This window comes from Staurois parvus, unplaced genomic scaffold, assembly GCF_062004578.1.
Source record: "Staurois parvus isolate SC_StPar_1 unplaced genomic scaffold, SC_StPar_1.0 ptg000233l, whole genome shotgun sequence".
Taxonomy (NCBI): Eukaryota; Metazoa; Chordata; class Amphibia; order Anura; family Ranidae; genus Staurois; species Staurois parvus.
In genome coordinates, this window is record NW_028318029.1 from 5,786,269 (window position 1) to 5,801,606 (window position 15,338).

The window sequence follows — 15,338 nt, forward strand, 5'->3', positions numbered from 1 at the left end:
GCACTGAGCGATTAAAATGCTTGTTACCAGCAGTTATCCCATTATGGTCCCATTGATTTCATTATGCTATAAATGAGGTGGCTACCAACAAGCAGTAAAATAATCCAGTAGTAAAGTGGTTTAATCACCACTGTATCCCTAGCCTTAGGCTGGCCATAGATGGTTTCCTCCATCCACCTTGTTTATGTGCCAAACTGATTGACAAAACCTTTCCAGCATATGCCTTCCAAAGAAGTCAATCAAAGGATCGACTTCTGTTGAGCAGGGACAGCCACACCATGATTGAAATTTGGCTGGTCCCTGCCAAACTGGCTGAATTTTGATCAGTCTATGGCTTTAATGTCTAAGGACTTGTTCCCATCATCATGTTGCTGTAACATATGGCAGAGCACCAAGCAGAGTGCACTACAATGCATGAAAAAGAATTTTGCAGTGAATTAATTACTGCAAAGCAAGTAAGAGTGAACGGGTCATAAAACTAAAAACATAGTTTGCATTAGTTATTATATATACTGTACTGCTCTGATGATATTCTCCCAACCTACCCTTTGCCTTCCTGTTCATTTACCTATGTGTAATGAAAAAGCACAAACTTTAATAAAATAGTATATACAGTATATATATATATATATATATATATATATATATATATATATATATATAGTTTGTGTGTGCTTCCAAATTTGCTTAGTTTTATTCAAGTTGATTTGAACAATTTGTGTAACACTTCCCTTGCATACCACATTATAGTCTCAATAGGTTATTAGCAATATCTATATAACTTCTAAGATGCAGAGCAAAATTGTTTTATGTTTAATGATTTAATCTAGCATTAAAATGTCACCTCCATCAAAGATTCAAGTCTTTAACTCTTGTTAGTGCCAACAAGTTCCTTGTTAACAAAATGCTTTATATACAAAAATAAACTACAGTACTTGACTTGTTACCTGCCCAACATGGACACTCTTGCATGTAACCATAATTTTGCTCACTTAACTTATGCCGCCGAAATATCTCTCTTTCCTTTTCAGCTGATCTGCTGTGCCACACTCTCACGCTAGACACTCTTTAAGCTCTGCAAAGCTATTTATATTCAGCTAGAACTATATTTCACAGTTAGCTTCACTGCAGAGATGTGCAAATCTTCTCTGTTCTCTTAGTTCGCCATTTATGTTTTCTGCCTCATACTGATTGTCCAGAGCCCCTCCACCATACAATTTTGCCAAGCAGCCAGCCTGCATAATAAACATGTTATTGGAATGCATTTTCATTGTAGCAAAGTTTTGAAGATCAGGAACATGCACAACCCAGCAAGGTAGTCTCACAACTAGAAACAAACAACAGATTTCCATGCCTACATAAAAAAAATAAAAATGGCACTATCTTGGTGAGGTATTACAGCATCCACATAAATCTGTAAATGTGTGCAACTTAAACCTCTGTTTTAATGTAACTTGTTAGACAGTGTCATTTTTTTTTTTTTTTGCAGGCTAACTGGTAACTGTGCTGGGAAATATTTTGTATGTTTGTACTGTGCAATGCCTTTCAATGTGTACCTTGCAACAAAAGCTAAATATAAATGGTTGACATTCTTTATTGGTCTCACAACTACCTATGAGAAAGTCCTAATTAGAGGCATTAGAGGCAGACCCTTCCGGTAGAACTTACTTATACTTTGGTAGAAAATTCTATAAATCACTAACTAACGAGGCTTGGCCTGTTTCACATGGGCTTCAGCTTGTATAACAGAAGTGTGAACAGCAAACTTTGACAAAGCTTTTGCAGAGCTTTCAGCAAGCTTTGTTGAAGCATTTACAGTACCATTCAGCTCCATTTTGTAAATGTTGAACCAGGGGTGGACTGACCATTTGGAAACTCAGGCACTGCCCGAGGGCCCAGGGTCAGTAGGGGGCCCCATAAGATGCCCCTGGTACCTTTTTCATAGGCTTTTTTGAGTTTGGGCAAGGACACAGGGGCCCCATGATCCCCTATTGTCTGGGGGCCCCATGAGTAGTGAGTCCGCCCCTGCTGCCCAAGGGCCCAGGGTCAGTAGGGGGCCCCATGAGATGCCCCTGGTACCTTTTTCATAGGCTTTTTTGAGTTTGGGCAAGGACACGGGGGGCCCATGATGCCCTATTGCCGGGGGGACCCCATGAGTTGTCAGTCCACCCCTGTGTTGAACACAGATCCTAATAGGAGTGCTGATTGCCACTTTAAACAAGCTGCTAGCAGGCTGCAGCACTTCTTGAAGCTTGGTGAAAGCCTGCTCAAGCCTGTTAGCAACTTGCTTAAAGTTGCAATCAACACTACCATTAGGATCTGTGTTCAACATTCAACAAACTGGAGCTGAATGGTACTTTAAGGGCCTCAACAAAGCTTGCTGAAAACTCTGCAAATGTTTTTCAAAGTTTGCTGTTCACACTGTTCTTATACAAGGTGAAGCTCATGTGAAACAGGCCTATAAAAGATACAGCGCACCAGCCTGTCTAAACTTGAACATTTGGTTTTAATCCACTTTCCTTACAGTGTGCTACACTTTGCACTTTTGTCACTTTACCACTGCATTTTGTGCTATGGCAATAGTAAGTTCTTATAAAAGATTGTTCAGTAAGATAAGGACACTAGATACAGTAAAAACCATACTATTACTGGACTTTAATACTGCTAAGTAACCAGTGAGATCTGGGCCACTGCAAAATGAGTACTTATGCAACTCACTGTAGGTATAGAGGATTATTAAGTTGCAACATTTCCAATTGCTGTAGCTCATTGTGACCAATCAGAATTCAAATTTAACCGATATTAGTAAAAAATAAAAGGAAACCCAAATGGCATCAGCTTGCAGACTATAACCAGTTAAAATTAAGTATGGGCTTACCTTTCACCTTATTTAAAATACTTGAAACCACAGATCCAGTGTTGTTCATTTATTTTGGTTTAGATCAGGGGCGGACTGACAACTCATGGGGCCCCCCGGGCAGTAGGGGATCATGGAGCCCCTGTGTCAAACTCAAAAAAGCCTATGAAAAAAGGTACCAGGGGCATCTCATGGGGCCCCCTACTGACCCCGGGCCCTCGGGCAGTGCCCGAGTTTCCAAATGGTCAGATAAATGTTTATGTGCAATGAGGAAAGTAAATGTACCTCAGGGGGCTTGTGGAGATGAGACATTACTGTGGCAGGAAAAGAAAGTTTTCACGGCTTTTTACAAATGTAATCTCATGCTGCTTTTCTATTTCTATTTGCTGTTGCAGTGGTGGGGTTTCACACATGAACTCTTAGACTTGTCCAGCTTCTACAACTATTGAAACCATTGAAAAGCCACATGATAGATTCACACTCATCATCTGTTTTTCCATAATTAAGAGGTTTGAAGCCTCTGGGAGATGTAGGAACCTGGTAGGTGCCAGTGCCTTCTAAAAAAATTTTACTATTTTGGTAGAGTTGTCCTTTAAATATTGATGTGGCCTGAATAGGTGACAGGGGCGAGTACATGTAAGAAAACTATTCTTGTTACACTGCTGAAAAAAACATTGTTGTAATAATACTTTGATGTAATTATAGTAGAGGTTGGTTTTGTTGCTGGCAATGCATTACATCTAATAATATATACACAGTTCCTGAATTGATGGTCAAACCTATTTTTATTTGGTTTCATGTTCCAAATTTCTGATCTGAATTCCTGGCAGGAAAAAACTGTAATAGGTAATTCATGATCTATGACTCAGTTTCTTATTTGATGACTAAGCATGTGAGCAATGCACATAGCTGATAGTTAGCACTTAGTTTCCTGCAATAATAACTAAAATTTAAGCCACTCTAAAACTTTAATATCACAGTACATCATCACATTATCATCACATTATACCGCTATGTGCTATAAACTGAGTTACATAAAAGATTAATGGATTCATACCTACATGCTATGTATAACTACTGATCATAACTAGCTACAGCACAGGTTTATTCTGATACAGAGAAAGTATTGATGTGCCACAGATGTACGTAAAGCTACCATGACACAGGGATGTTGTACCTTGGCTTGCTTGTTTCATTGCTACTGAGCTCAATTTAATGGAAAAATCTTTATACTATATATTGTATTGATATAAGAATAAACCGCTTCCTTTTCTAACATGAGAAAGGCAGCAAAACATTTTCCATGCATAAGACCACGTTTAGCCTAGGTTCACACTGTGCACCACATGTGAATCGCACAGGAATTACACCACATTCCTGTGCAAATCACATGTGATTCTATGTGACGCAATTTGAGCCCATTCATTTTGAATGGCTCAGATTGTACTGCATCCACATCCAAAAGGTGTAGGTAGCTTTTTGGTTATTTTCACTTGAACCAGATTGCATGGGTGTTTGTACACATGCAATCTGGTTCAGGCAAATGTACTGTATCTGCGACCTGCTTTTGGGGTGTCGTTATCTTTCCATTGACAACCACAACAGATCACAGAACACAGTGTGATTACTTTGCAGTGTGGGAAATGAACAGGAATTGCTGCGGTTCCCGCACCGCATTAGTGTGCACTATAGTTAAGTTTTACAGTATGAAATAGTATTTTGCTTTTCATGCACATAGCAAAGTTTTCTGTTTTTGACTAATTTAGTGCCTAATTCACTGTTTACACATTCATATATGTGTAGACAAATGGTGATACATCATCAAACATTTTCAGCAACTGATATGAAGTTCATATATTGGTATACCACCCATGTAGACTAACTGCCCAAGTCTAGTTGTAAAGCCTCAACATTTATTTAACCACTTGCCTACCGGGCACTTTTACCCCCTTCCGGCCCAGGCCAATTTTCAGCTTTCAGGACTGTCGCACTTTGAATGACTATTGCGCAGTCATGCAACACTGCACCAAAACAACATTTTTATATATTTTTTTTAGACATAAAGAGCTTTTTTTTGGTCGTATTTAATCACTGCTGGGTTTTTTATCTTTTGCTAAACAAACTAAAAAAGACTGAAAATTTTGAAAAAAAAAGGTTTTTTTTAGTTTCTGTTATAAAATCTTGTAAATAAGTAATTTTTCTCCTTCACTGATGTGCGCTAATGAGGCTGCAGTGATGGGCACTGATAGGCTGTACTGATGGGCACTGATAGACGGCACTGATGAAGAGGCACTGGTAAGTGGCACTGATGGGCATTGACAGGCATCACTGATGGGCACTGAAAGGCAGCACTCATATGGCGCTGATAGGCGGCACAAATTTGAACTGTTAGACAGCACTAATGGGCACTGATAGGCAGCATTAATGGGCACCTATAAGTGGCACTGGCTTGCATTGATAGGCATCACTGACTGGCACTGTTTGGCAGCACTGATAGGTGTCACTGACTGGCACTGATAGGTGTCACTGACTGGCACTGATAGGTGTCACTGACTGGCACTGATAGGTGTCACTGAAAGGCAGCTCTAAAGGGCACTGATATGTGGCATTGGTTTGCACTGGTAGGCACTGATATGTTGCATTGATGTGCACTGATGGGCACTGGTATGTGGCATTGATGAGCACTGACAGGTGGCCTTGATGTGCACTGACAGGTGGCACTGATGGGGGCTACACTGATCATCAGGGCATTGATCATCAGTGCCCTGATGATCAGTGTAGATGTCCCCTCTGAGGAATGCCGCTTACCGGCTCTCCTCTCCTCATGTGCTGTCAGCATGAGGAGAGGACTGCCGATAACTGGCATTTCATGTTTACATGTGATCACCTGTGATTGGGCACAGCGTATCACATGACAGAGCCTGTGTCAATGGCTCTTTACTGTGATCAATGATCTGTTGTATCCCAGGTACACAATGCACCACAGATTGCTGCGCACAACCTGGGGTACGCATGCACAGTTAGAGTGGGAGAATGTCATATGACATCCCCCCAGAATGAGAGAGCAGCCGCCCGCCCATCATTCCCTTATATGGCAGGCGGGAGGTGGTTCATCTTAATTGCATCTGTTACATAAGGAATATGTAAACCCAACATTTCATATTCTTTATATATGCCTGATGTACTATATATTTGTATGAAAAAATATCCTGTTCTCTTTGTATTGCTTCCTTTGTGTGAAATACCTGATGTTCTTGCCAGCCCTTCTACTTTCCTAATAAAAACGGACCGTGTTAGACATGAGAACACAGTGTGGTCTGTTTCATAGCTGTGCTGAGAATTCAGCCTGCTCTTCTCCAATGATCATACTTGTGTTCACATCCCCCCCCCCAAAACCCCACAAAACCAATCATTGGGAAGACCAATGTGCTGCTGTTTCTCTTCCCACAACTCTCTAAACTCCTTATGCAGATGAGAATAGAGAGTATGGGATCACTTATAAAAAATGGGAAAAGATATTTATATTTTTTTATATGAATTTGATTTGATTGATCACAGTGAGCTTCTCACAGTGTGCAATAGAACCTGCAGCAAGACAGACAGAGCCTGTCCCATTTCCAGCCTGGAGGATGCCTAATTTAGACTTTCCTCCTCAGCCTGACAGTTGCTGGCCCTCCCCTTTCCTTTATTGGATTTTAGTTCTTTCAATCATTAAGGTTCAGCATCACATATGGGGGGTTTCTAGGAAGGTCTGCATGCAAATGCAATCTACTTAAGAACATCAACTTCTCAAAACTGATATCCACCCATTAAAGTACTTTGAGATTTTTTAAAACACCTCCTAAGAGCAAGTATACTGCTTGCATCAGAGCTGAGAGATCTTAAAGGGAGATCTGAGGCAAGGTGCCCCAATGTTTAATGTACAGTGCCCTGCTGGCCCCTCCCATCACCCATAATCTGCCAGCATTGCACTAGGACACTGGGCTTAAAATTTGGTATGTAAAAAAAAGGAAAGTTTATTTAAAGATAGCACTACTAAGTTATTGAGAGGTGGGAGTGTCAGGAAACACAAAATATAAACATATTATTTTCTAATTCTTGATAGAGCAAGGAACAAGTAAAACTCCTGCCAGAACCCTTTTAGAGAGATGTACTCTCACTTCCCATCCTGCTGGTAGCAGTTACACCAGACAGGGAGTGAGAAAAAATCTGCAACTGGGACCCTAACAAAAATAAAAATCTGACAGGGGTTCTAGACTCCTCCTACTCTACTAAAGAAAAACAATGTTAATTCTATATTGTTGGTCTTGGAGAGTTCCCCTTACCTCTTGCCTGGTAAAATGTTGTCAGCAGAACAGGAAGCAAGGGGAGAATTTTCTAACTCAACCCCGAATAGCAGTGAAAAACTGCCAAGGGTTCTAATCCTTCCCCACTCTATTCAAAACTAGGAATGAAGGATTTGGCTGGAAATGCACTTAAGGATATGTAAAACTATCTGACTACTTTGTTTTACCTCTCTCATGGTTCAAATTCACATACTGTAAGTACATATTTCAGTATACCCATATTCAGTTTTAAATTATTCATCTAGTCAGGTTTCACTAGATATTTGAAAGTTACACTTGAACATTCATGGATGTATATTTGATCACCTCAAGGTAAGTTTAGGCAAAACTGGCTTCTCAGTTTTTGATGGACAAGTGCAAGTTCAATAACTTCTGTAGAGATCTTTCCCAAGAAAACTGTTCAAATCCCGTTTACTCTCTCCACTAATTTATCTAATAATTCCAGCAGAGACAGATAACTGCTGCATAACCCTCAGGTACAAATGTATATGAACTGTGGGCTCATTTACACTTGCTTCAAAATGTTGCATCTGATATGCTTTTTTAAAGTGGTCTGAATGCCAATCAAAGCACCTTTTTATTTAAAATGATTACTTTACAGTCCTGTTTACACTGTTGTGTTTCCTTTGCTTTGCTTCAAAAAGTATACTCCACATCACTTTCTTGGTGCCTCAAAGCTCTCCAAAGACCCCACAGAAGGCTATGACATTACTTGCTAACAGCACCTGCAGCTTTTGAGGGGCTTTTAATCACAGTTAGACCTCATCAGCAGTCACTTCCGGTTCATGTGTATAATTTTGGGAAATGTTTGATGCAGATGTCACATCTGGTGTGCAGCATGAAGTTGTGGGAAGGTGGGGTCCAGACTGGAGCAAAGCAAGTAGCAGATAGCACACATGATGTGCAACATGGGAATTCTATAACAGAAGATTAGCAGGATCCAGAGAGACAGGAGCAGCAGAAGATCAGCAGAGCTGGGTGACCTGAGCAGGAGACACTAGCAGATGTCACATGTGGTGAGCAGTGTAGGAACAATATAGTGGGATATGAGTGCTGACCAGAAAGAGAAGAGAATTATCAAACCTGAAGAACAGCAGAGTTGGGGGTTACTACTGAGTGGGGGATCAGCAAAGCTGGTGGATACTACTGAGTGGGGGATCAGCAGAACTGGAGGTTACTACTGTGCAGCTGGGGGTACTATTGAGTAGGGCATCAGCAGAGCTCTGAGCACTACTGAGCAGGGGGTCTGATGAACAAGGGTAATAATAACCTGGGGATCTGCTGAAGGTGGGTACTAATAAGCTGGGGATCTGCTGAACGGGGGTACTCGTGAGCTGGGGATCTTCTGAGTGGGGGTATTACTGAGCCTGGGTTTTACTGGGCCCCTTCAAAAGAAATAGAAAATCAACACACACAGGGCATCTGTCAAGCTTCATTAAAGATTTAAAAAAAGCATCATTGAAGTATGACAGAAGCATGACAGAAGCATCAAAAACACATACAAAAGCATGTTGAGGTGGTAGGCACTTTAATGTGTGTTAAAGTCAAAGCCAGTGTAAATGAGCCCTAATATTAACAGGCTTTTCTCTCCTCTAGGTTTTTCAATGTTTTACTTAACTTTTAACAGCTAATTGATTAAGATTGGAAAAAGGGAAATTAGTACAGATGTGGAGTTCTGCATAGGAACTATTCAGTACTTTTGATTATGGTAATTCTTCCGTTAAAGTATTAAAATGAGGTAGGACCTGATTGGTTGCTACTGGCCACAACTTTTAGATTCTTTTTTTAAAATAATAAATCAGCCCCTTAATTAATTACAAGAGGCGACAAGGTCTAATCAAGTGCTTCAAATTAGGTGAACATGTCCTATAGCGTTTCAATTATTAAAAACATTTATTTTACAAATTTTCAATATGTATTCTGCAATATAACCCTTGATACATCAATAATTTGAAGCTGGTGTCATTATAGAACCATATTTGCTGTTGAGCAAATTGAAAAAATGTTTTATGTCAGACTTGTTTTTCAGTCTATAGTTGTAATTTAATTACCGTAATATAGGTACATTTGGGTTGATTTACTAAAACTGGATAGTGCAAATTCTGGACCAGCTCTGAATGGTAGCCAATCAACTTCTAACTTCAGCTTTTTCAATTAATCATTGACAAAATAACCTGGAAGCTGATTGGTTTCTACAAAGAACTGCACCAGATTTTGCACTCTCCAGTTTTAGTAAACCAACCCTATTGTGTAGGTACCCCACCAGTCATTTCAGCTGTAATTACAAAATAAAAGTACAAAAAAAGTGTAATTCATTTAGATTTTTTTTTCAAAATTTAGATTCAACATGTGTTTATTATATTTTATTAGCTGTGTGTGCATTTGTGTGTGTGCATGTGTGTGCATGTTAGGTTAGTGATGTGAATGAGCGCTAAGGGTTATGATTTCCCTGAGAAAGCATTTGTATTATAGATGCTCAAATGATCGAGATGCTTTTCCTGCCAGTGCTGACTATGCATACATCTGTGAGTTATAACAGCACTTTATTGTTACACAAAGATTTCACTGTATTTAGTTCTTCAGTAAAGCAATAAAGAAGGAAAGAGAAGCAGTTGCTGAATGCTTTAACATATATAGAAATGCCTGTTGATTTTGTGGGGCGAGGTTTTATCATACATAGAGTTGCACTACTACAATTCTAAGAATAACACTATTACATTACTAAATATAACTTTTACATATTGCTCCTCCCTAAAGGTTACTTTTCTATAATATAAATATAATAATAAATAAAGGTGTGTAGAGCATTGGGATTCCCTGTGTCTTAAAGCTTACCTGTGCTTCACCCATGCAGAGCAAAGCAGCAAGATTGCTTTAATGTCCTCTTCCATAGTAGCACCTTTTCCTTGCTTCCCCATCATTACGTTCCACTGACAGCAGCAAAGAAATGGTATTAAAAACACATGACTAATCATGTGAAAGGGCTGGTGCTTGTTGATTGGCCCAGTACTGTCACATGGGCAAATAGAGAATCATCAGCACTGTGTAAGCTCAGACTAGAGTGACTCAGAGCTTACAAAGGGCTGCCTTTATTCACACCAGGCAGTTGAATAAAATGTGTGATGTGAGTAATTAAAGAAACAAGCAAACTTGGACTACCTATTGACAAGCAGATCATACCTATAGAAGAGATGTGCTTGTCTTTACTAAAGCTGACATATACAGTATATACACATAGCTGTTTTTAACCACACACAGATGATACCAAGCACAAGCACAGGTTCAGCGAACAAATCATTACATATACTGAAAACGGGAAAAATCGGTTATTGATAACAGATTTTTCAACATACTGGAAAATATCTGTCAAAGATAATGGGCACTCATACTTGCTTAATTATCTTTCACAAGGGTACAACTTCCCCATAGTGCATTTGCTGCCTGAATACGTCTCACAGTTATTTGGATGAACATCTATTGGTTGGACGGAAAAATGAAAAGTGATTCCTGATTGGCTTATTTAGTCCATCCCCACTGCTGTCTACAATTATGTAGCAAATATAGGACCCATAGACAAAATTATTTAGTTTCCTCTTAAATTGTAAACTATGGAAGACATTAATCCAAGTGAAAGATTCATTTACAAGTAACTCTAGAATTATAAGGATCAGCTGAACCCTTACAATAGTTTTTTCCTCTATATCACAGGAAAATCTATCCTCTATTGTTGCGTGTGGCAGTAAAATATTTTATTTAGGTTTGATGAGGTCATTGATTATTTTGACAGTCTGAAAAAAGCTGGGAATGATTAATGATGGTCTATATATGAGTATACTCTATGTTTATGCAGATAAAAATAACTGTGTTATTTTGGATTCTGTATATCAGGGGAAATTACTTAGTGATTCTACTCAGCTTATCAGCTTCTTTTTCACTTGTAAAGATGTGCATAGTGAACTGCATATGAGCAACCCTATGTCAATGTTTGCCCAAAGGTGACACAGAGAGTAAAAGCTGTTTCATGCCTTTACAAGTAAGGCATTTAATATTGTCTATATATTCAGTATGCTTCAAATATTTATTTCAGGTACTTCATTATTGAATATCTTGCAGATTGGCACTATTACCTAAACAGTAAATTTATGCATAATGTGTGAATTATTGCTAACATATTAGCAGGTAAGTAGAAGTTATTCCATTTTGAGTCATATAGTGAACTAGTGCTTTTTTAAGTAATAAATCCCAACTTAAGCAAACACTTTCAACAGAGTGTGTAGGACAGAACTTCTATCAAATGGTTATTGCTGTTGGTCTCCTTATTGGAGAGATTTATGCTCACCCCCTGACCCATTGACATCCAGACAAAAATAAGAATGTGCAGGTTTCACTGGGACAGGAAGACTCAGAAAGCAAAAATAACAGTTGCTATAAACCCTCTCCATGCTAGCAAGTAAATGTGTTGTGTATCTGTTTCTGTTCACATCAGAGAGATATACCAGTCTTTCCTGTCCTTATGATATTATATTATTGGAAAAGGAAGTAGGGTTAATTGTCTTGAAAGTCCACTTACAGCAATGAAAACCTATCTGCTATTCTAACCCTTCCTTTATCTTTGCAAAACTAAAAACAAAATGGGTGGAGCTGGACTAATATTTTTGCTGTTCTATGGTTATAACCACACTATTTTAGTTCACATATAAACAAACTGGATCTAATATTCTAATATATTCTTTTCTGCCCAGCTTGATGATTTTACAAAAGAACTGTTTGATATGGTAACTGACACATTGCCCATAATTCAGCTACATGCTTTACTAGATGAGGCAAATTAAATCAAATGACTTACTTTGATATTGTAACCTACAGTAAGAATCAGGGAGGTTAGTATTAGTCAGGGGCGGACTGACCATTCGAGCACTCGGGCACTGCCCAAGGGCCCGAGGCCAGTAGGGGGGCCCATGAAATGCCCCTGGTACCTTTTATATGCTTTTTGGTGTGCTTTGAGTGTGGGCAAGGAGACAGGGGCCCCATGATCCCCTATTGCCCGGGGGCCCCATGAGTTGTCAGTCTGCCCCTGGTATTAGTATAATGAAAGTGAGGAGATCAGAATTACACATGTATTGATTAGCTACAAGAGGAAGTGAACAGTTTAGACTATAGGAAACTTGGTCCTAAACTAGTTATAAAAGGTAAGTACTGTGTACATTTTATATTTGCTGTTCAAAATAATCTGTTAATAGGATCTGCTTCGAGCTTCATAAATCAAGTTATAACATTTCATATAGAGCAGTCACTGTATAGGATGAAGGTTATTCTAACACAAAAGCCTCCCACGCATTTATGCCAGATAATGCAGTTCCAAAAGACAGAAGCAAGAATTTCAGAAAAGATAGTCTAAACCAACATTTCTCAAGAAGAGTTCCTCCAGCAGCTGCCAGAAACAATATCCTAAACCAGCCTTTCTCAAGTAGAGCAGCTGCTTCGAGTTCTTTGAGCAGTCAGTAGTGACAACCTTTAAAATTGGGGGACTTCTACACTGACCATCAATGTAAGATATTACTTTTCCTCTGACCCCCAAAGTAAAGATGGCACTTCTAAACCGATCAGTCACTTTTCTTTTGTTCACTAACTTAAAGGCACACTAAAGGCTTCACTGCATGTGTTTTATTTACTGGATGTTATCAGTAAACTTTCATGTCAAGGTATTTACTGAAAAAAGAGTTTATTTGTCTAATAGCATGGATGGTTGTTAAAAATCCTCTCTTGGTGCCAAATATGAATGTGTACACCACATTTCACATCCTTTCATTTCAAATAATATCTACAACGTACTTGCCATCATTCTTGTACCCTAAGCTATATATATATATGTCCTAAAACCTAGAAGTTCCTTTATGGAAAAAGGTTAGGAAACTGCTGCTCTAAACTCTACAGCCACCATTAAGATATATCATAGCATAGCACCTTTAGATACCCAAGCCTCTGCAAAAATTCCACAAATTATTTTTCAGAAAGGCATAACTACTCAGAGCACATACAAAGTTCTGTAAGTGCAGTGAACAAGTGTAGCTCCACACCACATATTGCGGGTCCATTATCAGTAAATGATGTGTCTGCAGGAGCACTCTATCCAGCATCTTCCACAGCACAATTTCTTTGGTAATGACATACTAAGCTGCCTTTTCGCAAAATGATTGTATATCCTTAGGGTAATGTTCACATTGAGATATAGACCACTAATTAACATGTCTCAGTAATTACAGCATCATGTATAGATAACACCTGACATACATTATGCATTACAGAGTGCAGAATTAAGTTTTGAGCTCAAAATCTCTTGTGATTGGTAAAGATCAACAGTCAGAACAATAAAACAAAAGACAGAACATAAGGATAAACCTAACCATGAACTAATGTAGTGTATCCATTCATAACCTGTAAGTGTTTGAATGCAATGCAGCACCGTCTCCTACATTAGTGCAAGCAGGTGCCTGCTGTCCATGATGCTGAAATCTGCGGCTGCTGGCCACAGTGCTGAACACCACGGTCACTGGCCATGGTGCTGAAACGGGGGCGCTTCCTATGCTGGTGAACTGCCCGGAGCGCTGTCCATGGTACTGAAACCTGCGCCCGCAGCCCACAGTGCTGAAACCTACGGCCGCTGTCTGCGGTGCTGAAATCTGCAGCTGTCTATGAACAACACAGCTCTTCGGATGATTTTCAAAGCCAGGACCTGCAGGACTGTGTACTACATTTGACATTAAATACACACACTGTCCTGAATCCAAGGTAATCACATGACTGAAACAAATCTTGCAAGATCACATTGATAGCATGTACATTGGAAGATGTGCCTGTTGTACATTGACTAGCCCTGGTATAATCAGCAGACAGATGTGCCCCCTTGCACCTGGACCTGTAAGACGGATCTTAATACAGTGTAACCCACTGCCAGCAGTGCACTGACCTGTGATTTTTCTGGCTGTCCTTTTTCTCCATGATTGCCGGTACACAGTTGGTGAGTTCAGTCCAGTCTGCATGCAAACCACAACTCCAGCCTGTAGAGAAGCGAGAAAACAACCAGGTCTCCTTCCTCCCAGGACGGTGACAGGTGCACTTTTTCTGTCCTGGCTTACAGTCACAGGGCTGTTCCAAACGGATATTCCTAACCAAATGCCTTCCAAAAGTAGTCCCCCCTGTCTTCTGGATGTGCAGGAACACTATCACATCATCCCCCTTGATGTTAAAATCCACAAATCTGTAAAGGTCTTTGGCCATGAAGCTGAAGGTCGGCTGGAATTTGGGGGGGATGTTATCCTCTGGAAGTTCACTCTCATCCTCGTCACTCTGCCACTGAGCCTCTGCCATGGCAGGCAGCTCAGAGGATTGCTCTCTTCCAGGATCCCCTGCCCTGAAATGCCAGGAGCCGGTCCCAGCTGGGCAGATGTACTGGTAGACAATCATCACAAAGAGTACAGCTAGAACAGGGGCCAGGATCAACTTGTTGGCTCTGTCATCCATGATTCCAGAGAAGCCTTTTTCCTGAACGCTCATAAAGGAGAATGCATGCACCTTTATTCTGTTGGCTGACATCAAGTAATATAAGAAAGCCTGGCTTTCAGTTTCAGGGTGATCTGTTGGTTCTTGCTGGTACCCATCCCAGCCTGCGTGGCATGCATGGATTGCTTTGTGCTGCAATACAAATCACTAAGTTCAATGCAGTAACAAAGTTACAAGAGTGTGGAGGACACGTGAAGGTGCCATGAGCTGAGCCTGGCCGCTCGGCAGCATTCCTCAGCTAGATCCTCACACTGCCTGCACAAGGAAACCCTCACGCCTTCTGCACAACGGGATGGGAGCTGAATGCTGGAATTTCTCATTCGCACCGAGCCAATGGCAGAGCAAAGTCCTACTCCCCATACCCAATCACGGGGTTCTATTGGGAATGAAGTAGACGGACTTGTGGACCAATGGAAAATGTAAACAGGGAGTAGATTGACTCCTACACTGCAGACAGCAAAGCTGAGCCAATGAGAAATGCAATGGCTTCTGATGGGGTGGGTGAAATCTTCGACGAGCCAATATAGAATGGATGAAGCTCAGCTGTTCTGTGGGAAAGAAGACATCCCCGGCAT

At 40.2% G+C, this 15,338-nt stretch overlaps 1 protein-coding gene across 1 annotated transcript in view; it reads right to left on the minus strand.

The window, feature by feature from the left end:
- Positions 1–15,102, minus strand: part of LOC149460211 (heparan-sulfate 6-O-sulfotransferase 3-like) — a 716,212-nt gene extending 701,110 nt beyond the window's left edge. Inside the window, exon 1 of the mRNA XM_089679996.1 lies at positions 14,171–15,102. Within this exon, the coding sequence (XP_089536122.1) occupies positions 14,171–14,796 (626 nt within the window). The 5' untranslated portion in view covers positions 14,797–15,102. The remainder of the gene's footprint in view (positions 1–14,170) is intronic.
- Positions 15,103–15,338: the final 236 nt, after the last annotated feature.